At 31.9% G+C, this 27,728-nt stretch overlaps 1 protein-coding gene across 1 annotated transcript; it reads right to left on the minus strand.

Moving 5' to 3' along the window:
- Positions 1-8,196: 8,196 nt before the first annotated feature.
- On the minus strand, positions 8,197-27,193 carry MAP65-8 (microtubule-associated protein 65-8). Its single transcript, XM_078988967.1, has 11 exons — positions 27,051-27,193; positions 26,759-26,962; positions 26,427-26,684; positions 26,142-26,354; positions 25,894-26,046; positions 25,634-25,793; positions 9,231-9,382; positions 9,071-9,158; positions 8,816-8,889; positions 8,664-8,741; positions 8,197-8,529 (listed from the first exon to the last, which is right to left on the minus strand). Exons 1-11 carry the CDS (start codon positions 27,132-27,134, stop codon positions 8,266-8,268), a joined length of 1,728 nt encoding a protein of 575 aa, XP_078845093.1. The 5' UTR covers positions 27,135-27,193; the 3' UTR covers positions 8,197-8,265.
- Positions 27,194-27,728: the final 535 nt, after the last annotated feature.

Raw genomic sequence — 27,728 nt, forward strand, 5'->3', positions numbered from 1 at the left:
TCATGAGGTCTGGAGGTTCTCAAACTCCCTAGATCTAAGATTAAGGGACAAAAAACTCATAAAAAAATCACAACCAGATAGATCTAACAAAAGGATCAGCAAGGTTTTAAACTTTATACCTTCTAGAGGATATTGAAGAAGAGTATAGTCTGTATCTACAAGTTATGGATTCCAAGCACACCTTCCAAGTTCTCATTCTTCACCAAAAAACACACAAAAATATCACTTCAAAGCTTCAAGGATCACACCAAAGGCTAGGGTTTCGAAGTTAGAGAAGGAAAGGGTAGAGGCAGAGAATGAGGGGGGGGGGGGGTTCTAAAGAGATTAAAGCCTTTAAATAGGGTTCACAACCCCTCAATTAGGTTTGAACTTAGCAAACCTACGCCTTGTGTAGGGTAGTTAACCCCACATGTGTTTATTAATCTACGCCCCGTGTGGAGAGGTGTCACACCCCCGAACCAGACGGCGGAAACATCCAGGGGCTTGTACGTGACTTCATTTGAAATATCATTACATTGAATATAATTGAAACATAACATCATCATCATCACACATGTAATATAACAACATTTATTGTTTACATCGAGTATTGTATATGAATATTACATGCCAAAATAGTAAGAGTATGATGAAACAAAATATAACACCATATCCATTAGTTTGTTTCGTTTATCCTACTTCAACGGTTTCTTGAGAATACAAATTATTTTGAAAAACGGTCAACATAAAAATGTTGGTGAGTTCATAAGCATGTTTGTGAAAATGATTTGTATAACTTTGTAATCCACCAGAAAATCTGATATTTTCTGAAAATTGTTTAGTGTGTTTGTGTTAGATCTTGTATTAGTGCATGTATGTTATTGTTTATTTGACTAAAAAGGTAAAGATAATGTAGAGAGAATGTAAGAGCATGTAAAGAGAATGTTCCCATACAACCCGACGTTGACTGTAAAAAAAATGGTCGTCCGTAAACTTCATAACATTAATTCCTCTAAGTGAGCCGTCATAACCATACATATGATACATACTGGAGTATATATTATAGTGAGTAAACTTACATGGACAAATTATTAGGACGGTTGAGAGTTATCCTTCTGAAAGTCCAACTGGCAGCTAATGCATCTATTAAATATTAACCCATATTGTTATAACTTATTAATATCTATGGCAATATGGTAAAAGTTAGATCCTTCACTAATAACAAATACACTTTCATGGATTTCAAATAAGGATCAACTAGGCAGTATAGTTAGGAGGCAAGATCATTTCGGCATATAACTTTCTGAAATCCAACAACCAAGCCAACCTGCCCAATTTAGACACCTCTCCCGTAAGTACACCAATCAGAATATTTAACTGGAATAAATGACTAATCTAGTACTTATAGGTTCCGACTAACATCTATAAACATAATTATAAGTTACCCCAAAATCCTAGTAAGCACAACTTAACTTATAGAGTTTCTAGCGAAAATTAGGAATTTGTGTGGGTAGAACTCCGACCCGAAAGATCATCTTTGTCGGCTCCTAAATATCTTAAAGCCCCTCTAAAATGCTCAAAAGTCTGTAAAAAGTCGGGCTTAAAGAACAAAAGAGAGATGTGAGAGTTGGTGTGAGGAAGAAAGGAGAGCTAAGCTGTTATTTATAGGAATATAGGGGGCACGTTGTGCCTTCTTCTAGGTGTACAGTGCTCATGCGTGGTGTTTACTCATCCGATTCTTGCCATGTGTCGCTTGCTCATTTGTCTACATCGCCTCATTACATAACATGCTACATGCCATCATCTTGTGGCGCTACATGTCATGCTTATGTGGTGCCGTATCGGTTGGTCGGTGGATGACCCAACGCTCCCTCAGCCTCATGGCGCCTCTCGGTGGTGCCACATCATCATAATAAGCATTTCCCTAAAATCTTCGAATTACCATAACTTTCACATGTGAGCTTCGTTTCAGCATTATATATATATATATATATATATATATATATATATATATATATATATATATATATATATATATATATATATAATCCTCTTGAAGAGCTCTACAACTTTCCTTTAGATCTCAATAGCTAATTCCCATTCTATTTTAAATTCATATTTTATAGAGATTAGGTTATTAAAGTCCATGGGAAATTCATAACTCCTTCATAGGAACTCTGCTCTCGACTGTCTCTATATCGATGAATTCGTATTCACGAGATCTTCCATTCTTGTTTAGATTGTTTTATCTAACAATCAACCAAATTTAATTTCGATTTCTTTGTCATGCGCTGCTGAAATGAAACTTCAAAAAATCATAACTTCCTCATACAAACTCAAATTTGGATGTTCTCTATATGTAAGCTCTCGCTTTTACAACTATCACGACTTTTTTTGGATTACTTAAGCTAATAAGCAACATATCTTTGATTCACTTTTTATGACACGTTTTGTCATATAGGGCTTAACACAAAACTTCGAACAATCATAACTTCTTCATATGGAGTTAGATTTAAGTGTTCTGTATATCTAAGGAAATCGTATTGATGTCTACTACACATTTATGATAACTATTTTGGCTAAAACTTAATATATTTCTATGTTAAATTTTATAAAAAAAACATTTTGTATTAAATCTTGGAGAAGAAGAGTTGCCTCCCCTCCTCATTTCAATTTCGTTCCAGCCCTATCCTTCCCCCTTTCGTCGATCTTAGCATCCCCAAAGACCCCATATACTTTCTCATGTGATGTTGCCTTCGAAGACCCAAAAATTGCGCTAAATAGGTTGTTTTCAAGTGAGAGAAGGGTCAAGGGCTGCCCTTCTTTTGCACCACCGATCCCACTACTTTCAACCTTCTCTTGGACTTTTACTTTACTCAAAAGTTCTAAGTAAGATACTCATTCTTTTCCTTCTATTTTTGCATCACAAAGACAACTTACTTATTGTAAAATTGTGTCTTATTAAGTTCTAACTTAATAAATCATGATCTTGTGTGCTCATTCAGAACTTCTCCCGCATAGCGAAGCCTCTTACAACACTGACCCAGAAAGGCGTGGCCTTTGACTGGGAAGAGAAGCAGGAGAGAGCGTTCCAAACGCTCAAACGAGCCTTGTGCACCGCACCAATACTATCCCTTCCAGAGGGAATAGAAGACTTCGTAGTCTATTGCGATGCATCGAATCAGGGGCTCAGATGTGTTCTGATGCAGCGGGGAAAGGTCATCACCTATGCCTCGAGACATCTAAAGACACATGAGGTCAACTACACAACCCACGATCTTGAGCTAGGAGCAGTTGTGTTTGCTCTGAAGATCTGGAGACATTACCTCTACGGTACGAAGAGCACTATCTTTACAGACCACAAAAGTCTGCAACATATTTTCGACCAGAAGGAACTCAACATGAGACAACGACGGTGGGTCGAGCTACTCAGTGACTACGAATGCGAAATTCATTATCATCCAGGTAAAGCCAATGTAGTAGCTGACGCCCTAAGTCGGAAAGAATATTCTGGTCGTAGAGTCAAATCATTGAGTATGACTATCCATTCACACTTGTCCACCCAAATTAAGGCAGCTCAACTTGATGTTTTGAAGCCTGAAAATGTGGCGGGTGAATCCCTAAGAGGGATGGATAAGAACTTGGAGGTTAAGGATGGCGGAGCTTATTATTTCATGGACCGGATCTGGACCCCGAACCTAGGAGGTTTCAGAGACGTGGTCATGAACGAGGCACACAACACTCGTTATTCCGTGCACCCGGGATCAGATAAGATGTATCTGGACCTCAAAATGTTATACTGGTGGCCTAACATGAAAGCAGAGATTGCTACCTTCGTGAGTAAATGCCTTACTTGCGCCAAGGTAAAGGTCGAATACCAGAAACCCTCCGGCCTTCTATAACAGCCGGAGATATCGCAATGGAAGTGGGAGCGAATAACTATGGATTTCATAATCAAGTTGCCCAAGACGACGGGTGGACTTGATTCCATATGGGTCATCATCGATAGACTGACCAAGTCTGCACACTTCCTGTCGATCAAAGAAACATACAAGATGGAGAAGCTTACAAGGACTTACATTAAGGAGATTGTAAGACTGCACAATGTTCCCTTATCCATTATCTCGGATAGAGATAGTAGATTCACTTCGAGGTTCTGGCAATCACTACAAAGTTCCTTAGGAACTAGGTTGGACATGAGTACAACCTATCATCCACAGACCAACGGGCAAAGTAAGAGAACTATCCAAACCTTGGAAGATATGTTGCGAGCCTGTGTGATCGACTGTGGGAAAGCATGTGATACTCATTTACCCCTTGTTGAATTTTCCTACAACAACAGTTATCACACGAGCATAAAGGCTGCTCCATTCGAATCCCTCTATGGCCGAAAGTGCAGATCCCCTCTGTGCTGGGCTGAGGTGGGTGATACCCAGTTAGCTAGAGGACGAGTTACTGAAAGCACTCTCACAGGTTTGGAAATCATACGGGAAACGACGGAGAAGATCGTTCAGATCCGTGAACGATTGAAAGCCTCCAGAGACCGACAGAAAAGCTACGCTGATAAACGTAGGAAACCGTTGGATTCCAGGTGAGCGACCGCGTTCTATTGAAGGTCTCACCCTGGAAGGGCTTGATACGCTTCGAAAAGCGTGGAAAGATAAATCCAAGGTACATTGGGCCTTTCGAGAGTCTCGCAAGAATCAGCCCAGTGGCTTACAAACTTAACTTGCCGCGTGAACTCAATAATGTACATTATACCTTCCACGTATCGAACTTGAAAAAGTGTCTGTCTGACGAGACTCTTGTTATTCCACTCGAAGAGATCGAGATCAACGAGAGCCTCAACTTCGTGGAGGAACCAGTAGAAATCATGGACCGAGAGGTCAAGCAGACGAAAAAAAGCCGTATCCCAATTGTGAAGGTTCGCTGGAACGCTAAGCGAGGACTGGAATTCACTTGGGAGCGTGATGATCAGATGAAACTGAAATATCCTCATCTTTTCGCTTAGTTATTTGTAACTACTTTATTGTTTAGACTTTAATTTCGGGACGAAATTCCCTTTAACAGGGGGATGATGACAACCCGAATTTTCCATTTGGTCAAATCCTAAAAGTCAACCCCTTCTTATCATAAGTTAATGTAATTATTTCTTATTTTTAAGAAATTTAATGTTCGTTTGATTATTTTAATATTATTTTTAAACGAACGGGTGAAAGAAAGTGCCGTCTCGGGTTTTGATTTTTAGAAACCGCAAACACCACGTGTCTTAGAATTTCGCGGCCAAACTATTACGTTTGGGTTGAAAAATCCCCTAAAAACCGTGAACTCATACCTATGTATGAGTTTACTCCCCAAGACTAGCTATTATGTGTTTACTCCCTAAGATCCCAAAAGAGTAAACTCCAAAATATCCTTTCAACTATCATCCTAGATTTTGTTCTAGATCTTCAAACTAGTAAGTGTTCTAACCATTTCAAGTTGGTTTAATGCTTAATCTAGTGTTTGTGCATCTATTCATCCAATAATTTATGTATTTTGTTTAGATTTCCAAAAACACCAAGAACACACACTAAGTGTTCTTGGACTTTTAGCTCAAATCAAGCCTCCTAATAGTAAGTTTTTCCATCCTTGAGTCTTCTTTAACTAGTATTACATGTAAACATCAAGGAAATATGCCAAGAACACAAGGCTTGGGGTCTTCACGGTCCAAGAAGGTTCTTGAGCCGTAAACACCAAAGATGGCACCAAAGTGTGCCTAAGTCTTTATTTAATCTCTAGTTTGATGTTTAAGCTTTCCTTGTCATGTTTAAACCTTTCATGGATGTGTATAAGCCTTGAAAATCACCAAAGATCACCATTTTTAGGTGTTTACAGTTTGGGGAGCTCCCAAAACCGTAAACACCCTAAAGTATGTTTAAATGGGTCAAAATCCTTCCTTAGGCCTAAAGACTAGCCTAGGCAATTTCCTAGTTGTGTTAAGGACTTGAAAACATGGCAATAACCTTTTCCATAAGGGTTTACAGTAGTAAACCCAAAGGGAAATGGCCATGAGGTCGTAAACTCCTCCAAGGAGTGTTTTTGTTGCCCTAGTCCCTTCCAAAGGCCAAACCACCAAGTATAAATGCTTCAAAAGACATGTAGAACCTGAAAACAACCCATGGTTACTAGGAGTAGAGTTTACGACCGTAAACCCTTGAGTTTACTGCCGTAAACTCCATGGATTAAGGTCATCAAAACCGTAAACTCCAAAGGAGTTTACCCTTGAACTCCAAACACCCTAGTTTGCCCTACCAACACTTGGATGCGATCCTTATGACGTTTAACACTTGAAACCAAGTGTTTTCATGTTCTAGAGTGTCCCAACTTAATTTATTAGTTACACTTTGACTAATTAGTTATATATATGTTCATTATATGATAACTAGGCTCGTGCGTGTGTACAAGTCTTCAATTGTCACCTAGCACCGTATCCGACACTTCAATCCAATCCACTCACCTCAAGTGAGTTCATACCCCTTAATCAATGGTTTAAATGTTTTTAAATGCTTTTATGGGGGGGGGGGATACAAGTCAAATGCTTATAGTTATTACATCAATCACATGTGATTAATAACTACAAAATTAGTGATTTCCTTATTGTTCAAATGGTTTATCAAGCTGTTTTACTTCAAACTGTTTTACAAGTTCTTATACTTATTAAATACATTTGCTTAAACTACTGTTTTACTTATTATCAATTGCATGTCTATGTATGTATAGTTATATAAGGAATGTTTAAAGGACTTAGTAAGGCTATCCACCCTATTTCCTTTTCGCGCTTGAGATGTGGTCTGGTGGGATATCGGGTACCCATCCAAAAGTCATTTAAATATTAGTTATATATCATGTGTGAATATATAGTCATAAAGGATCTTCCAGTTCATTCGGTACCCTTAGGTAGCAAGGGTATACTTCCATGTTCATACGTACCAGTTACATCACTAGTAAGTTACCATAGGGGTAGCATAGGAGGATACAAATACTATTACTAGCACAATGAAACATACAATGAGTCAGTTCATTCATGAGTCAGTTCGAGTAGTACTCACAGTACATCACTATACATGCTAGATAGAGAGGACATACATTACAGCTAGCACACGCAGAACATTTCGTACACACAGGCTAGACAGAGAAAGATTACACTTTCAGTTAGCATATACATTTATGCAGTTATGTGAACCATTGAGCGGGTCATGGCACTTCCTGCCATGACCATTATTGTATCCCGAATCTCCTTAGTTGGGGAGCGTATGAGTTTTCGTATAGATCTATATTGGATTGACTATCCTACACCTTGATGCTCGCTACAATGGGACTTGCAGGTCTACGGGTGCCAAATGTCATTTCTTACGGCGTTTTACTAGAGTCGGTAGCAGGCTATAGGTCGATCACATGTTATTTGGAACACCTTTTGTTATAAGGTAGTTAGTACCACGGTCGTCACTTATTACAAATACTACGATACGATAATATTTTCCCATTACATTCACTTCGTGAATATTCACACGATGCACGATAATGTAGTAACTATATTTTTGGTTAATGATAGCCAGAATTGGGAAAACACACACTCTAACAAGAGACACACGCACAGACACTAGATGCCTTGGTAGAAGGCTACAGTTAGTAGGAAACATAGGGTTTTCTAGGAGAGTTCAAACATTTTACAAAACATCTTACGGAACACTTTACATACGTTTTCATACAAACTCATACATTAATATACTTATGAGCTCACCAGCATTAAGCTGATACTCGCTTTCAAAATAACTTGTATTCTCAGGTCACCACTAGACAGGTACAGGTGCCAGGCTTTTGAGAAGATGGAGTTCGTTGAAGATTCATCTTTTATTTTGATATGTATATTTTTGGTATCTATAACTTTGATAGAACACACATGTATGAAATTATTTTATTAATGCAATGGGTGATGTTGTTGCTTGTTTACTACTATTCATTGTTGTGATACTGTACATGACGTTCTCCGCCCCAGAATGTTTCCTCCATTCAAGGTTTTGGGGTGTGACAGTATTCCAAAACCTTTACGATAAATGATATCTATGAATATCACACAAATTACTATATAGTTTTGGCCAATTTACAAATGTTCTAGTCTTTTTACATGTATAAGTCAATTATTTAACAGTAATAGTATAAAACAAATGTAGATCATTAAAAAAATTTCCATCAAATAAACATGAATGTTATGCTTTAAGGTTGTGTAAGGCATGGTCAAGGAGATTAGGATACAGTTGAAGGCATATCTTCTCCAAAACGGCGATCCAAACGACTACGCTGAAGTTTCTTAGATACATTCTCATTCTTTACAAAGGGTGCACTTTTATGAGATAATCTCTCGTTGCTCGATTCTACTTGTATGCCTGTGGAATTTCGTTTGTTGCCATCAATACTTTGGTCCAAGCCACGATGAGAGCTCGTGACTGGTCGTGTCCACATCACACTCTCGTGCAAAACGACTACTTGACTTTGAGCAATCTTTTTATCCTACAAAAATAAATCAGATTTATGTATCATTTAAATCATTTAGTTTTGCACATAAGGGTCCAACATACATAAGTTTTTACAAAAAGGGACCCATGCACACTTGTTTGTTAGAAAAGATCGTACTAAGTACTAACCCTTTGACGTCGTTGTTTCTCTTCTTCTTTTTCACGCCTCGACATATTGTACTCTTCCATTAGTGCGAGTAAAGGTACCTAGCAAACCAAGGATTACTTATCATTCTTGACTTGTAAAAAGTCAAATCTCAGTGGTGTATATTTAATCATACCTCGTCATATAAAAACACCTTCTTCCTTTCTTCTTCCCAACTCCTTGTTTTCAAAATCAATGACTCCACTAAAGCTGCATATTTTTCATTATATCCTTGTCATTTATTATTCGTATTCAATAAAAAGACAAGAGAAATATACAAATACATGATGTCAAGGTAAAAAAGTACAATCCAAAGCTAAAATTTAATATGGCATTTTATATCTTGACCGACCGTATCATTTTTTGGAATTGGGATTGAATTATATCTTACCTGGTATTTTGTTGACCAAACTACGAGCACGTTCCGCTCGTTTTAGATTTTTGTGAGCGCCTCTACTAACCGTATATCTATTCTCATCCTAGACACACAAGAAAATTATATTTGTACGTACACAAATTATAACGCTTTATAATATTGATAAGTAACTGACCATGTTATATTCTTCTAGCCATCGTTCCTCGTCTCGTGCTAACGCCCATTTCTCAACCTTTTCCATAATCATTTTTCTGCTCGAAGCTTCGTCTTTGGCTCTTGCTATTTGCTCATCCATGCTCTTTAGGAGATCCGTGTAGTCCATCTTCCCTATGGTGCAAATAGTTCAAAAATTTTATTATAAAATTTAGGGATTCAGAGGGAGGGTTGGTAAAAGTTATCCAAATCATTATATGGCCCAACAGTAGATTAGATGATATGACAATACATGACATGTTATGAAATAATGTAACATAGGGTTGTCAAAATTGTACCACAAAAAACCAACAAACATGTTACCAATCGAATCAGCAAAGTTGGTAGCCAATATATTTGATAGCCAACATGTTTGGTTGGTACTATCGTACTAATTGAACAATCTTTGTGTATATATATATATATATATATATATATATATATATATATATATATATATATATAACAAAATCATATATTGCAATGTTAATTGTGTTTAGTGTTTACAGTTTTAAGAGTGTTATATAGGTTATTTGGTCGCATTAGTCAATGGTTTTTACCACGTTAAAAACACAAAATTAAAGCGTTACTTTAGCATTACTTCAATAGAGTTTTTGAGTAAATTAAAAGAACCACGTAACTAATTTCTTTTTAAACGTCAAAATTATCTTATGTATTTGCTTATTATAAAATCATACAATAGAAAATTAAAAGAAATTGATATACATACCATTACAAATTTGTATCAACCAAACATGTTGGTAGCCAAATATATTGGTACCAAATATACTTGTTACTATACCGGTAGAAAATTTTTTATACCAATTATAGTTGATACGGTACACGGTTTAAGGAAAATCAAATTAATACCGTACCAATTCCACCACTAATGTAACATAACACCATGGGCGGTTCATTAATTTTGAAGGTCATGTGTGAAGAATAAAAGATGGGCCTATATATATATATATATATATATATATATATATATATATATATATATATATATATATATATATATATATATATATATATATATATATAATGAATTATCAGAAAACTAAAACGTAAATTAAACTAATAAAGAAAACGAAATGTATAAATTTATAGAAATTGATAAGCTAAATATATAACTTTTAAAAAATGATTTAGTAAAACAAATTTAGAGGTAGGGTAGATTGTAACGTATGAAGCATAAGTTAGAGGTCGAAATTGTAATTTTAAATATACAGAAAACAACATAGCACCACTAAGTTACACCAAATTCTAATTTCACATTATATTTTTTTTTCTCAAATTTGACACTGTTTTTTTCAATTTGTTACAATTTTGACCACTTTATCGGTTAATTCGGTTGTCTACTGACGTGATATAATAACTTTACATAATGACGTGTTGGTTTTTGATGATGTTACATGTTGACATAACATGCTAACATGCTACAACTAATTTTTTTTCCTATAAAAAACACTAAATCTTCACTTTTTTTTCAACTTTGACACTGTTTTATTTATTTTTCTTCTCAAATTTGACAATATTTTTTTTTTCAAAATCGAACATTATTTTTTTTTCCATTTAAACCGTATAAATACATTTTTTTTAATTTAAAAACCATATTTTTGTTTAAATACAAGTTTTTTATTAACTTTTTTTATTTTTAAAAATGTTATGTATAAATATATATTAGTTATATAAAAACCACGTTTTATATTAAATATGTAACTTTAAAATGAATTTGGAGGTTTGAAGTTGTTCAATACCAAGAGACCATATTTGCAACCCATGGAATTTTTACATCTCATATCATATTTATCTTGAATGTCACGGTGAGACTCTCAAATGCTATCATAACTTAATTTTGAATGGCCATTATGTCACGGTGAGACTCTCAAATGCTATAATGACTTAATTTTCAATGGTCATTTAATTATTGAAGGACAATTTACTTACGGTGGAAGTATGTAATTAGCGTTAATAACATAAAAACCTTTAAGTTTTGAAGAAATGCTTAGTTTTATCCTTTTGCATATTTTTGTTTTGTTACACTAGGAAGTTTGCAATTTTTTTTTCAATGTTACCCATTTGTGTATTTATGGTTCATTAAAGTCTTAGGTTTGAAGGAAATGTTTGGTTTTTTATTTTGGTTCATTAAAGCCATGAACTTTTGCAAAAATGTTCAGTTTTACCCGCTAAAGTTGCAAAAATGGTAAAATTGAACAAAAATGCAAAACTTCTAATGAATCAAATATACGTAAAAATGTAAAACCAAACATTTATGTCATTAACCCTATGTAATCACTATGTCCACTAACAATATTGAAAGCCATATCTTTCAGTTCAATTTTCAAAAAAAATTATAAAGGATAAATGTCGTCATTATTACATCTATTTTAATATTCTCTTTAAATTTTGATATTTGTTCTATATTTCTCACCTCTCAAATGAACGTTAAATGTGATGGTGATATATATATATATATATATATATATATATATATATATATATATATATATATATATATATATATATATATATATATATATATATATAAAAGAGAATTACATAATTTTAAATAAAAATAAGTGTAAAATCTACAACAAAAAATGTAAAAAAATAATACTTCATAAACGATAATTGACAATATTTTATTATTCTGAAGCTTATGATCAGTTTGATTTTCATGATATTAATTAATTATATAATATTGTTCTAATTATGGATTCTTAGACATAAACTATTACAATATATGTTAAATTTAGAAAACCCATATCTTATCATTAAGAGATTTTTTTAGCAATATCCTAAAGTTAAATATAAAGTTAAGAAGAATTTTCCTTACAAAATGAAGAACTAATAGATAACTAGAATACGGTTTTTAATAACTAATACATATTTATACAAAACATTATGGTTTGAATGTAAAAAAAACCTTGTATTTATAAAGAAAAAAAGGTTTTTAAATAAAAAATGTATTTATACGATTTAAAATGAATAAAAATTTTATACAGTTTCAAATAAAAATTTTTCACCATTCAACAAAATTGAAAAATGATGTTCGATCTCGAACAAAAAAAGCAGAGCGTCAAAATTGAAGAATTTTTTTTTTAATTGAGTGTTTTTTGTGGAAAAAAATCAATTTTAACACCGCAGCATTCAATATCATCGAAACAGACATGTCATCATGTCATGTTAGCAGACACCCGGGTTAACCGATCAAATGATCAAAACTGTAACAAAGTGAAAAACACAGTTTAAAAGCAATTGAGCTTTGTGCTACTTTTGTAACTTGGAATATTATTATATATTTTAAAAGCAATTGAGCTTTATATATATATATATATATATATATATATATATATATATATATATATATATATATATATATATATATATATATATATAAATAATGGTTCAATTAAGGAAAAAAAAAGGTTGAAATTGAATGAATGAATCTAACTCACTCATTTCAAATCTACCGCTTAAGCGCTCCAACGTATTGGACCGACACAAAATGTCAAATTCATATATGAATACATATATGGATATGTAAATTTATAAATGAATAAGTGTATGCATATATGAAAACTTATATTCATATATGAATAAGTATAACGAAAGTGGTTACTCATATATGAATATAGCGGTTGTGGGTGGTGGCGGAGGTGGCGATCGTTGGTGGTCATTGGTTGTGGAGGTGGCGGTGGTAGCGGAGGTGGCGGTGGTTGGTAGTAGAGGGAGGTAGTGGATTAATATATTAATACACTTATATTTATATTCATATATGAATATTACTCATCCTCCGACGGCCCGTTATGCCGAAACGTTTTGCAGCAAAAATAAATGATTGATTAAAAATAATTCTTCTATTCTCAGTATTTTTCAATTGAACTTACCTCCCTCTCTCTCTCGCTCTCTCTTTCTCTATTTCTTTCTTTCTTTCTCTCTCTCCCTCTCTCTCTTATATATATATATATATATATATATATATATATATATATATATAAGAGAGAGAAATTAATTAATTTAGAGACCAATAAATCAATCAAAAGTGGCAGAATTTAAACCGATCAACGGCAAAAAAAAAATGATTGTAGACTTCTACAATGGACGCACATACACTGGATTATAACAAATCAGTTCATTTTTTAGGCCACACTTTTTATTGAAAAAGGAATCGAATATTCGGATATTCATCATTTTATGTTCTCTTTCCATAGAGATCTCTATTGATATATAAAAAATGAACTTTTTTCTTCAATAAAACCTACTTCATTTTCTTTGTTTTTTAAAAAGTTAAGGTCTATTTTTTATAGAAAAAATTAATAAATATATCAAAATTCATATTTCTTGGTATTCTTTAAACACATATTCATATTAATGTTTTAAAAAAAATCGAAATTTCAGTTCAAATTCACATTGTGAATGTGCTCAGATTTACAAGATGAATAATAATAAGCCAAAATCAAATTATAAATTTTGAAACCTAAATTATATACAGTTTAGATTCACAATATGAATAAATTCATTTGTTGATTTTACAAAACTAATTTACAAGTAATAAAAACGTTAAAATATTATAAAACTACATAGAAATATTTTTCGATTCATATATGAATTTCACTTAATTTGTGAATGATTAAAGAGTTGAAATACTAAGAGTATACGGTATGGGCAACGAGAAGTGCTATTTTTGCTGATGTGGCACCTCATAACCTAGTTATAACAAGATGAACACCACCCCTGCTTCTTGTTAAGAGGATGTTATGGCATATCTTGTTGTGACGAGCACAAGAAGCAACGGGAAGTTTAATTGGTTGTTGCTCTTTATCAACCAATCAAATCATTTTCTTTCTTTCTCTCTCTACTTCTTAACATGTTATAACACGGGGAACACCATTTCCTCCTTGGTGTTATGGTGGTGTTATGGATGAGGTGGCATATGAACTTAGTGTTATAACGTGACCCATACCTAATGCTCTAAGTTATATTCACATTGTGAATGTTAAAATTGAAATATTTACAGTTTAGATTCACAGTGTGAATCTGAACTAATCAAGATCTTTTTTACTCGATGATGATGTTTATTAATAGAGGACAAAAAATTGAGATTTTTTGTATAATTAGTTTTTTTGGATAAACATAAACTTAGATATTGAAAAAAAACAACATAATAAAGTGGGTTTTTTTTTTCAAAAAAAGATGTTTGTTTTTATATATCAACATTGATCTCTATGGAAATAAGACGAAAAATCGTGAAAAACGCTATATTCAGTTATTTTTTTCGATAAAAAACATGGCTTAAAAAACTTTTTAACGAAAAAAAATTAAGTTTTTTACTAAAGAGATAGGTTTTACTACGGGTGTTCGTGGTGCGGTTTGGAGGTAAAACCACAAACCGCACCGCATGTGCGGTTTGAAATTATTGGAAACCGCATGTGCGGTTTGAAATTATTGGAAACCGCAAACCGTACCACGAAGGTTCCAAACCGCGTTATGCGGTGCGGTGCGGTTTTGGTGCAGTTTGGTAGGCGACTTTTCAAATTTTAATATGAGTATATAAATATTAACTTATTATGTATCATATAACGTGTGACAACCCGAAATTTCCATTCTGTACAAACTATATCACTTCAATAGAATTATAGCAGTCACAGTTAATTTTCAGACTTTTGCGTAAGTTTGAGTAATTCAAGGTTTATACTTCAGGAAATATCAGGAGAGTGGGTGCACTAGGGTTTTGTGCAACACTGTTATTCCAACACTCTATTTTATTAGGGATCATTTCAGGAATAAAAATATTTTCTGCCAAAATATCTCAGGACTATAAATAGATTTCTGAATCAAATGCATTCATTATTCACATTTCCGACTAGAGAAAAGCCATTTTCTCTCTGACGGATCTTCGGGTTTTTATACCAAAATGTGAGTAACTCTTTATAGTAATGTTAGAAAGCTTTATATGTGTCTATAACATGATTTAGAAGGCTAAAACATGAGATCTAGGAGTTTACACCCCAAGGTGTACTTGGGTGGTAAACTCCCGAAACAAAGCCAAAACCGACCCTTGTGTTATGATAAAGCCTTAGACTCATATGTATGTATGTTAGGGACAAGAAAACAACCAAAATCCACCCAAGTTTGGGAGTTTACGGCCCTAGATAATCCTAGGCCGTAAACTCCAAAAATCAAACACCAAATGATGATTTAAGGGCTCTAGGACTTTAAGGCTTTTATCTAGACTATTTTCCCATGAAGTATAAGGCCTTAAACACATCAAAAGACACAAACAAAAGTGAGTTTATGGCCCAAGTGAATCTTAGGCCGTAAACTCCATAGAAATGGACAAAAGGGTGTTTTCAAGACACCTAAAGCCCTAGACCCCTTCATGGAATTGTTTCCCACAAAAATGAAGAACCAAAGTACATAAAAATCACTCATCAAAGTGAGTTTACGGCCAAGAGAATGCTCTTGGGCCGTAAACTCAAAAGAATGGCACCAAAGTGTGCCTAGGGTTCTCATTATCTTTAAACAATTGTCTAGAACATGTCCTTCAAATGCAAGAGGCTTGAAAACAACAAAAACACCATATACTTAGAGTTTACGGCCGTAAACTCTAAGGGGAATGGCCTTAGGTCCATAAACTCTTGATTAGAGTACTTCTAGACCTTAAACCCTTCCAAGGACTTAGCCACTAAGTAAGAATAATTCTAGAAAGCATTTGGGACTTCAAAACACACCAAACACACATGTTTGGGAGTTTACGGCCGTAAACTCAAGAGTTTACAACCGTAAACTCCATGTGTGATGGTCTATGGAGAGTAAACTCTCATATAGGGTCCTTTGGAAACCCTAAACACAAATACCCTGTCCCACTATAGCTTAGATGCAATCCTTAAGGCTTAAAACACTTATATAAAGTGTTTATTATGTCTAGGATGTCTTAAACATTATCAATTAGTCATTTATGTCTAATTGAGTGCATATATGTGTGATTATATGTTCATTAGGATCGTGGTGTGTGCACAAGTCGTCGCTTGACACCTAGCCATCCTATACCGTTTAGTTCGTTCCAATCACCAACTACAGGTGAGTTCATACCCCTAATCAATGTTTTAAATGATTTTAAATGCTTTAAAGGGGGGGGGGGGGGAATACAAGTACAAACAAACATGTTATTAAATCATTGTTATGTATTTTATAACTGTGTTTGTCATTTAAACAGATTTCACAAACTACAAAATGTGATGCATGAAATGGTTTTAAATCTTAAAAACGCATTGTTATCTATTGTTTTACCTTTGAAATGTATATTAAAATGACATCAAGTCATTGTTAATTATTGTTCAAAACCCATAAGATGTCTTATAAAACCATTTTACATTATTGAACTAAACTATGCATGTACACTTATATTCTTATATATGTATTGATGTTATAGTTTATAGTTTTCATGTAGTTTCTCACATCCTTGAGTAGTAAGAGTGTATAAACCTACTTGAACAACCAATTACCTTCCAGTAAATTATCATAGGGATAATTTGGAGATATCAAACATAATTCCTATTACAAGGAATCACACAAGAGTCAGTTCATTCATGAGTCTATACCAGTACATTACCTGATACATGAGTACCTTTACATTTGATTACATGATACATGAGTACGTTTACATATACCTACATGATACATGAATACCATACATGAATACTGTTACTTAGATACATTATCCTGTACTCACTTACGTGGATACTTGTACCTAGAGTTATTAGGAAGATTTATTCGTACCTTCGGTGTAAATTTTCCTACCTATCCCAGTTCAATGGGATGTCTATACGGGACTAACCATTCCAGAACCCAGCTGTTAGCAACACTGGGTGATGAATATCTACGGATATCTAAGGTTGTTTCTGATATTAGGCATCAGTTACGGAACTAACCATTCCTCCATCTCCTGTTGCAACAGAGGATGAGATGAAACTCTTCGGATGATCATTAGGTTAACGTTGTTATGGGATTAACCCCCCCCCCCCCTTCCACCCTGCTGCCGCTACAGAGGGTGAGTGGACAAATCTTCGGATGTTCATTAGGTTATATAGGTCGTGTTAACCCTAGTACCTTGGGATAACAGTTACATATGATGTGTTAGTCCTAGTACCTAGTGACAACACTTACAGTAGTACATTTTCCTGTTTACTTTATTTTGTGATTCTTTCACATAAATGATGAGTTAGACTAAGTACATTAGTACTAAACAATTAAAGGAAAACTATCATTTTACTTACAAAACATTCGGGTCTTGGTAGAAGACTACATCTCAAACTGATAGGAAATAAGGGATTTTCTAGGGTTTTTCATACGTACATCAACATTTTCATTTAACGATTTACATGGCCTTTATAATAGATTTTCACAAACAAGGCAATGACACTTATATACTTATGAATTCACCAGCTTTAAAGCTGATACTCGCTTTCAAAATAACTTGTATTCTCAGGTCATCAGTAGACAGGTACGGAGGCCAGGTTTTGAGAAGACGGAGCAGACAAGTCTCGTCTTTTATTTTGATTGTATATTTTTGGTGTCTTACTACAATGAAAGAAACACACATGTATTAAAACTTTACTTATAATGCAATGGATGATGTTGTTGCTTGTTTATTATAGTACACTGTTGTGATATTGTACATGACGTCCTCCACCCCTGAACGTTTCCGCCGTTCGTGGTTTTGGGGTGTGACATAACGTTTTTCGAATATAATAATCAAATGGAATACTTAGACTGTTTGAAATGTTTGTAAAGTATGTTTTTACCTGAGACTAGAAGATGAATAACAAACATAATATCTATATACATTTTAAACAATATATTGTACATGCTCTAAGTACAATTAAAATATAGAAAAATTAATTAGCAAAAATATGTAATTTATTAAGCGAATTCACATCAAATTCACTTAAACAAAATTTTGAAATTTGCATCCTGCTTGGATCCATTTTTTCATTTGTATGACTAAATTTGTTATGTTCTTTAATTATTTTATACTAAATCGGTTTGATATATATATATATATATATATATATATATATATATATATATATATATATATATAGTGGCGCGGTGCGGTTTGAACCGCAGTTTTGTAACTAAAAACCACAAACCGTGCGGCATATGTTTTAAACCGCGTTATGCGGTGCGGTGTGGTGCGGTGCGGATGGTTTATGCGGTTTGTACGGTTTGGTGCACACCCCTAGGTTTTACAATATAATATATTATACCTACAGTCAATGTACAAGTATACACATCGAGTAAAGTTATTGGATGATACAAGAACCGAACCAGCGTACTCTATAAAGAAGTAAGGTGCTTTTATCCAACCAAACCAAGTGTCTAATACCTTAATATTTGAATTATATATATATATATATATATATATATATATATATATATATATATATATATATATATATATATATATATATATATTATTCAAATATTAAGGTATTAGACACTTATATATATATAATTCAAATAAAGCACCTTACTATATATATATATATATATATATATATATATATATATATATATATATATATATATATATATATATATATATTAAATTATCAATTACGTAATTTGTCTAAAAATTTGGATATTATTTTTTGAGCCCTATTCAGCCGCACACCTGACCCCTTTGGGTTGGTACAGCATAACATGATAGTTTGTAGTGCACTTGATGAACATTTGATTGAGTTTCATCACCCAAAAAGGTGAAGCGCGGTAGGACGGTAACTCACTTTTTATTGTTTGCTCGTGTAGATTACTTGTGATGTAAAATTATACTATCTTCGTCCCAAATTGATAGTCCACTTTTGAGTTTTTGAAATCTTTTTTCTTCAACTTTGACCTTAAACATTTTTGTTTTTGATAGATAATATTTGATGCAAAATATATGAATGGATTGTATTTTAAATGTTTTTTCATTATTATAAGTTTTATCAAGTAAGATATAATACAAATAAAAATATTTAAGGTCAAAGTTAAAAAAAAAAGACTTAAAAATCAAAAGTAGACTATCAATTTGGGACGGAGGGAGTAATAAAGTTATATGGAATGATCTTAGGCCTGAGTGTTAGTCAACTTATATATATATATATATATATATATATATATATATATATATATATATATATATATATATATATATATATATATATATATAGGGTTAAGTTCATGTGAGACGGCTTAATTTTGTGAGACCGTGAGACGCATTTTTTATTTTTGTTATTTTTTTAGTTCTTTTAAGTTCTGAAAATAATATTTAAAAACGGATTTTTTGGATTTTTCCATTTATTTTGCATTTTAAAATTATTTTTTAGAATATGTACAGTGTAATATTCTATTAGAATATTTCACGTATTTTAAAAAAAAACCGGGATTTTTTTTTAGTTAATTCAAGTTCCGAAAATAATATTTAAAAAAAGAATTTTTAGATTTTTCCATTTATTTTGCATTTTAAAATTATTTTTTAAAATATGTCAGTGTAATATTCTATTAGAATATTTCACGTATTTAAAAAAGAAAAAAACGGGATTTTTTTAATTTTTTTTAGTTAATTCAACTTCCGAAAATAATATTAAATTTTTTTTTTGGATTTTTCCATTTATTTTGCATTTTAAAAGTATTTTTGGATTTGGTCTCGCGGTCTCAAAAAATTAGAATGGTCTCAAATGAATATATATATATATATATATATATATATATATATATATATATATATATATATATATATATATATATATATATATATATATATATAGGGTTAAGTTCAAATGAGAACACTATTTAATGTGAAAACGTGAGAACACTACTTTATGTTACTATTCTACTATGAATTTTGTATATACAACGATATAACATTATTCATCAACAAATATACGAACAATCACACATTAATATTCACATTAAAATTTTGTATGTATAACTTTATGACATTATTCATCACTGAATATAAGAACAATCACATATTTAACATTCACATTAGAATTTACTAAATTACTACATATATATAAAAATTTATAGTAGAATAGCAATATAAAATTGAATATATTCATATTATAATTACTACAATACTATACATATTAAATTCATAGTAGAATAATAACATAAAGTACTGTTCTCACGTTCTCACATTGAATTGTGTTCTCATTTGAACATAACCCTATATATATATATATATATATATATATATATATATATATATATATATATATATATATATATATATATATATATATTGTAACGCCCTCAGATCCGGGCTAGTCAATTTAGAGGCAATAGAGGTCGAAAACGACTTTTCGACAAAATATTATTTAGAATTAATAATCTTAACCAATTTGTAGAATATCTCACAAGGTTTCCATACATATAAAGAACGCCGAAATCCGAGTTATAACGAAGAAGTTATGGTCCGTCGAAGTTTCGCGACGGAACCAACACGGCACCGGGAAGCGTAAATTGTGAATTTATGATGGATGACTTTTTAGCCTTAGTGATCTAAACGAAAGTCGTAGAATATGTTAAACCGAGAAAATCCATAAAAAGAACGTCGAAATCTGACTTTGTATGAAGAAGTTATGATTTTTTTAAGATTCGGCTTAGCAGTGTACAGCCCGAAACTCGAATTTTAGCTCGAGCGGTTTTTGGCTTACATGACCTAAATGAGAGTTGAAGATCTCATTAATAGGAACTTAACGGTAAAAATATGGACGAAAACGGATTCCGTATGAAGGAGTTATGAATTCTTCGCGGTCATTTAACAGTCTAAACACCTCCTACTGTTAAATTTGATATCGGTCGAGAATTAGCCGATGGAGTCTAAACGAAAGTTGTAGATCTTGATTTTACCTACGCGTAGATATAAAGAACGTCGAAAACGGAGCTCGTATGCGAAAGTTACGAGGTTTAGAAGTCAGCAGGGTGCTGCTGCAAAAAGGGTGACGTGGCTGAATATGGGCCAAGGCTTTCTCTCCAAGGAAAGCCATCAGGTGATGACACGTGGCACTGACTCGACGAGTCAGTAAACCAACTCGGCAATTCCGTCAGGATTTCACCCTATAAATAGAGGTGTCGGGTTCCCTCATTTCCTCACCCCTTAACCCTCTTCTTTCTCTCTCTAAACTCTCTCTCTAAGCCTCCCTAACCCCCCAAAGCCTAGGGTAACTCCCTAGCACAAGGCGGAAGCCCCGGAGCACCCGACGGCTTCGAGAAAAGAGCCTTTCGGCTCGGGAAACGCTGCTCCAGCGAAGCCCGGTTTTGCAAAAAACCCGCTGTTTTGTCAAGGAAATTGTTTTAAGAGCAACGAAGTGCTGTCCGAGTGTCGACTCACCACCTAATCAAGTGAGTGCATAGTTACTTTCATCTTACACATAGATATGAAGTATTTTACAGAAATTACATGCTATGTGTGCATATTATCTGAATACTTGTTGTCTAATGAATGATTTATACATGTTTTAAATGATTTAAACTGTATATTTATTTTATATCTACAAATATGTTGGGATAAAACATGGGTAGATGAAATAGTTGGTGAGTGATGAAATAAAATAATGAGAGATAGGTGATGATAATTAGGTGAGGATAGATAGGTGATTATGAATCGGTGATGTAGGATACTACAATCTTGTCCGACAATTTGGAGATGTAGTCATCTACCAGAGTATAGATGGTGACCACGGACTATTATAGACAACCCCGTGGAAACACCAGCAGGCTCATAACCTGTAGGTGATGAATTACGAGTTCAGGCGATGTTGTAACTACGTATTCATGCGATGATAGTCTAACCCTTATTATGAAGTACGAGTCCAGGCGATGTTGTGGCTACGTATTCATGCGATGATAGTCTAACCCTTATTATGAATTACGAGTCCAGGCGATGATGTGGCTACGTATTCATGCGATGATAGACTAACCCTTATCATGATTTACAAGTCCATGTAATGTTGTGGCTGCATAATCATGCGATGATACCCTAACCCTTGCTAGACACATATTGAGGGAGTAATCCCCGAATTAGTATTGTTTATGCAATGTAGGCGATGATCATTAGGTAAAGTTCGTAGGAATAATCATATAAGGAAATACGATGTAAGGAGATGAGAAGTAAATATGATATAGGAGATGACCCTTGAGATAATATCTTTAGGGAAAACTAAAAGAAGATAATGGAGATGGGTAATTGGGTTGATTGTTTGATTGTTTAAACATAATAATTATACTATTGTGGGTTGAAAACCCTATATACTCACTAGGTTTCCCAATCTGACCCACTCAGTTTATTTATATCACAGGTGTTGATATGAAGTCACAATACACTGAGAGATTTAAAGAGATGTAGATCACTAGTGTAAATAAATGTATGTTCCGTTTATGCTTGTATTTCTGTATTGACGATGACATCCCAAACATTTTAACATAAATAAAATACGTTTATTCGAAAATATTTTGATAACGTATTTATCGTATTATTCTGGGAACAAATTCCGCAATATTTTTATGAAAAGAAGTACTCTGATTTTTATAAAGCATAAACAAAATCGATCTTTTCTGACCGTGAAAATGGGGATGTCACATATATATATATATATATATATATATATATATATATATATATATATATATATATATATGTATATGTATATATTAGAGGAGATTATTTATCATTTCGTTTAGCCGGATAAAACGTTTTCTTTGTTTTGAGTGCACGTCGGTTCGATTCTTCCATAAGCGAATGTTTTATATAAACGGATATATACAGTTTCAGCCCTGATAAAACATATCAATTTGTTTTCCAAAATCATTTTTTCAAAAGTTAATATAATTAGCCTTCAATTTTTATAAATCCACAATTCATTCTTTAATTTATTTATTTCTTATATATATATTAAGGGCCCATCTTATAAGTAATGGGAAGATAACTTATAATGATAATTATCTTTGTCGCTTTGCTCACATTTAAGCATTTTTTATATTTTTGTACACGTTTCACTATTTAATTTATTATATTTATTTACATATTACCATTATCACCAACTATGATAGTCACAATGGTAATATTGAATACATTAACAAGTTAAATGGTTAAATGTGTATAAACAGAATGTTGTCTACATTTGAGCAAAAAAAAGTTAATTATCTTGATAAGACATTTGCCCCTACTTTTAATAGCGATTTATTTTTCATATTTGTTGGTATAATTTTTTTTCAAACGTTATTTTTAAGATATCCATAATTTTCTAAATATTAATTAAATATTATCAATTCTAAACTTTACTTTTTAATTAATAAGTATGTTTTTGTTTTGTGAAATTTTATATATAGCCTCTTATATATATATATATATATATATATATATATATATATATATATATATATATATTTTTTTTTTTTTTTTCTTTTAAGCATAAACAATATTTTTAAAATAGTTTCCAACAATAAAATTAAATAAATTAAATATGTAAGAATAAGTGTGGATGGTCTTTTAAAAATATAAAAAGAAAATATTACTTAGCAAATAAAAAAACAAAAAAAAAAATCTATATAATGTAAATGTTTTAAAATTATTATAACTTTTTAATACTTTTTAGTTAGAAGTTTATAAACTTTAATTTTTTTAATACAACGTTTTTAGCTAGTATTTAATGAAAGTATTTTAAAATGTTATAAAAAAAATACTAAATTGTCATATAAAATCTGTGAGAAACTTTAAAAAATATTATAAATGAAAGTTTAGAAATAACTGTATGAAAGTTATAAAAAAATATACGAAAATGAAAAAAAAAAATTAAAAACTTGTAAGAACATTTATAAAATATTTGCTTTAAAAGAATTTGTATTAAAATTATATGAAAATATAAAAATAGTTCAAAAAAATTATAAGCAAAGTTTAAAACATTGTATCAGAAAACCTATAGAAAAAAAATATGTCATAAACATGTTCTAAGAAATTATAAAAAGTTTTAAATTTTTTGTTAAAAAAATTGTTAAATTTAGACTATATATATATATATATATATATATATATATATATATATATATATATATATATATATATATATATATATATATATATATATATATATATATAGGTTCAGGTTCATTTGAAACCATTTTAATTTTATGAGACCGTGATACCAAATCTAAAAATCATTTTAAAATGCAAAATAAATGGAAAAAATCCAAAAATTCTTTTTTTAAATATTATTTTCGGAACTTGAATTAACTAAAAAAAATAATAAATAATTAAAAAAATAAAAATATATAAAAAAAATCCCGTTTTTTTTTTAAATACGTGAATTATTCTAAATAGAATATTACACTGACATATTCTAAAAAATAATTTTAAAATGCGAAATAAATGGAAAAATATAAAAATTCTTTTTTTAAATATTATTTTTGGAACTTGAATTAACTAAAAAAAATAAAAAAAATCCTTTTTTTTTTTTGAAAAATACGTGAAATATTCTACATAGAATATTACCCTGTACATATTTTAAAAATAATTTTAAAATGCAAAATAAATGGAAAAAAAAAATTTTAATATTATTTTCGGAACTTGAATTAACTAAAAAAATAAAAAAAAAATAAAAAAAAAATGCGTCTCACGGTCTCACAAAATTAGACCGTCTCAATTGAACGTAACTCTCTCTCTCTCTCTCTCTCTCTATATATATATATATATATATATATATATATATATATATATATATATATATATATATATATATATATATATATTCGACCATTTAACTTGTTAAATATATATTTATATATTATCATTATCACCTACTAATTGTGATATATAAACAAATTTAACAAGTTAAATTGTCAAAACTTTAAAAAAAATAATAATAATAATAACAAAGTTGCCTTAAACATTAGCCCGTCATTTTGATTTAAAATTGAGTAAATTACACGAATGGTCCTTATAATTTAGGATAATCTGTGCGCTTCGTCTCTAACTTTTTTTTTTTTTTTTAATTCGGAGGGTCTCTACTGTTTGCTTTTGTTATACATTTGGTCCCTACTATTTATTTTTGTTACGCGCTTGATCCATGTCTTACCTAAAAAAATTGACCTTGAGTAAGATGAAGTTGGGGTGTGTTTATTGAAATAAATTAAAAAAATCAAGGTCAAAATAGTTTTTTTAGGTAAGATAGGGACCAAACGCGTAACAAAAACAAATAATAGGGACTTTCCGAGTTAAAAAATAAGTTAGAGATGAAACACGCAAATTACCCTAAACCATAGGGACCATTTGTGTAATTTACTCTTTAAAATTTGATCTTTTAGAGTAGAATTAGACGATTGTTTCAAAAATCTAACCTCTGCTTATCGAATTAAGAATATGGTCAGTCTCAGATAACGACGGGACCTCCATATGCGATCGCCTGCAAATCTCCTCGACCTCACTCTGTTTCTTTACAACAACTTCTTTCATTTTACTCGCTTTCAATTCATCTAATCTCTCAACTTCAGCCTCTGCCTGAAACATTTTCACAAAAAGTGTCGCTAAAAAGTATCAATGCTTTGATTATATATCAATATCATTTAATCATTATCATGGATCGGAACTCTATGCAAACCTGCTCGATCATCTTGATGGCGAGACTTCCAGGAGCAGAGATATTGGTCGAAGACGACGTTGAACCAGAAATGTGTGAAAATAATTCTCGATCTATGTAAGGTGTATCCATTAGATCCCATAATTTTTTCAAAGAATTCCCAAGATTTCGAAGCTGCAAACACATCGAAAGTTGTTATTGGATCAAGATCATATGCTTTGACTCTTTAGATCAAACGTCCAGTTCCAAGAATCTTGATCAAAATTAACCTTTTCAATCCGCGAACGCTTTTCTGCTTCAAGGGATTCAACCGTGCTATTGAGTTTATCTAAAATACGATCACTCATGTTCTTGGTGAGACCCGATAAATCGTTCAAGCTCGGATGCACTTTTGTTATGATCATCGATGAATCCATTCCTAACGTACTCGACAACTTCTGAATCGTGTTTATGTAGTTTTTCACCCTTTCGAGCCTGTCATTCTTTTAAGAAACAATAACTTGAATTAGCAAACCACCATTTTAGTGATTAATTAGCAATGAAGGATTGTGTACCTTGTCGGCATGGAGTCTTTGAAGCTCCATTTGATATTCTTCAAGTTTCTTTAGCGATAGATCGTTTTCATTTACAATAACATCAGGTAACGAATCGTCATATTCAGATTGACCTGCAATTTCCGCAGAAATCTTTTGAATCTGCGACTGAACTGTTCGGAACTGTTTCATTCTCTCCGCCTTTCTCAATTGCAATTTCTTTAACGCCGGCGCAATCGCCCCGAGTTGTTCTTTCAGAGCTCCGGCCATTTTCTCCGGCTACGGTAAACAAAACTCCGATTTTTAGTAAAAAGAATGTAAAAGGTATTCAAAGCAGAGGAAGGATTTATTACCCTTGTAGGAAGCGAGCGTTCATCGAGTGACAAAAGCAGATGAGTAAATTGAGCTTCCGAATCAGCCAACTCTTGATGTAAACGCGCCCTCGACATGTTTGCATTGTCGACTTTTCTTCGATAAACTTGAAGACATTCATGCTCGAGATCAACCAGAACCTTTTCTCTTTCGAATTCATCTTCGCCAATTTCATCCCAAATCATCTGTCACTCATAAAGATTAGTAAGCACTGATCATATCATATATACAAAGGAGGGTGAGATTCAATGTTAAGGCTGCAGAGAAACTTACTTGTAATTCTTGAAGAAGATACCCGCAGGGTGTCTCGAGCATCGCGGTGGTTCTAGTGGCCATGGGTGACTGAAAAGAACCCATATCATATGATCATATCAGACTAATCAGAACTTTGTTAAAAACTTAAAATGATAAAATGATAAAAAGGTGAAGTGGGTGTTTGCTTAGATGACAAGCCTGAAACACACTAGTTGGTGACCGGTATATGAAGCTTTGGGTTCAAGAATTCTTCAATCTTTTGTCACATTTTGATTTTTCACTTTATACATATTTTACCATATATAGATCACAATGGTTAAAACTTTCTAATCAGTTTTTCGATTTAATTTAATTAATAAAATTTTATTATTATAAAAATTCTCAAATAGTTATTCCATTGAAATGGTTTTTATAAAATTTATGGAATAGTTTACAAAATTAAATGACATACTTTTTACACATATATTGGTATAAAAATGTAAATACAACCATTTATGAACTAGTTTACAAAAAATTCTCAAATAGTTAGTCCATTGAAATGGTTTTTATAAAATTTATGAAATAGTTTACAAAAGTAAATACTATACTTTTTACACATATATTGGTATAAAAATGTAAAATTACTATATATATATATATATATATATATATATATATATATATATATATATATATATATATATATATATATATATA

This window comes from Lactuca saligna, chromosome 4 (genome assembly GCF_052625555.1).
Source record: "Lactuca saligna cultivar CGN05327 chromosome 4, ASM5262555v1, whole genome shotgun sequence".
Lineage (NCBI taxonomy): Eukaryota > Viridiplantae > Streptophyta > Magnoliopsida > Asterales > Asteraceae > Lactuca > Lactuca saligna.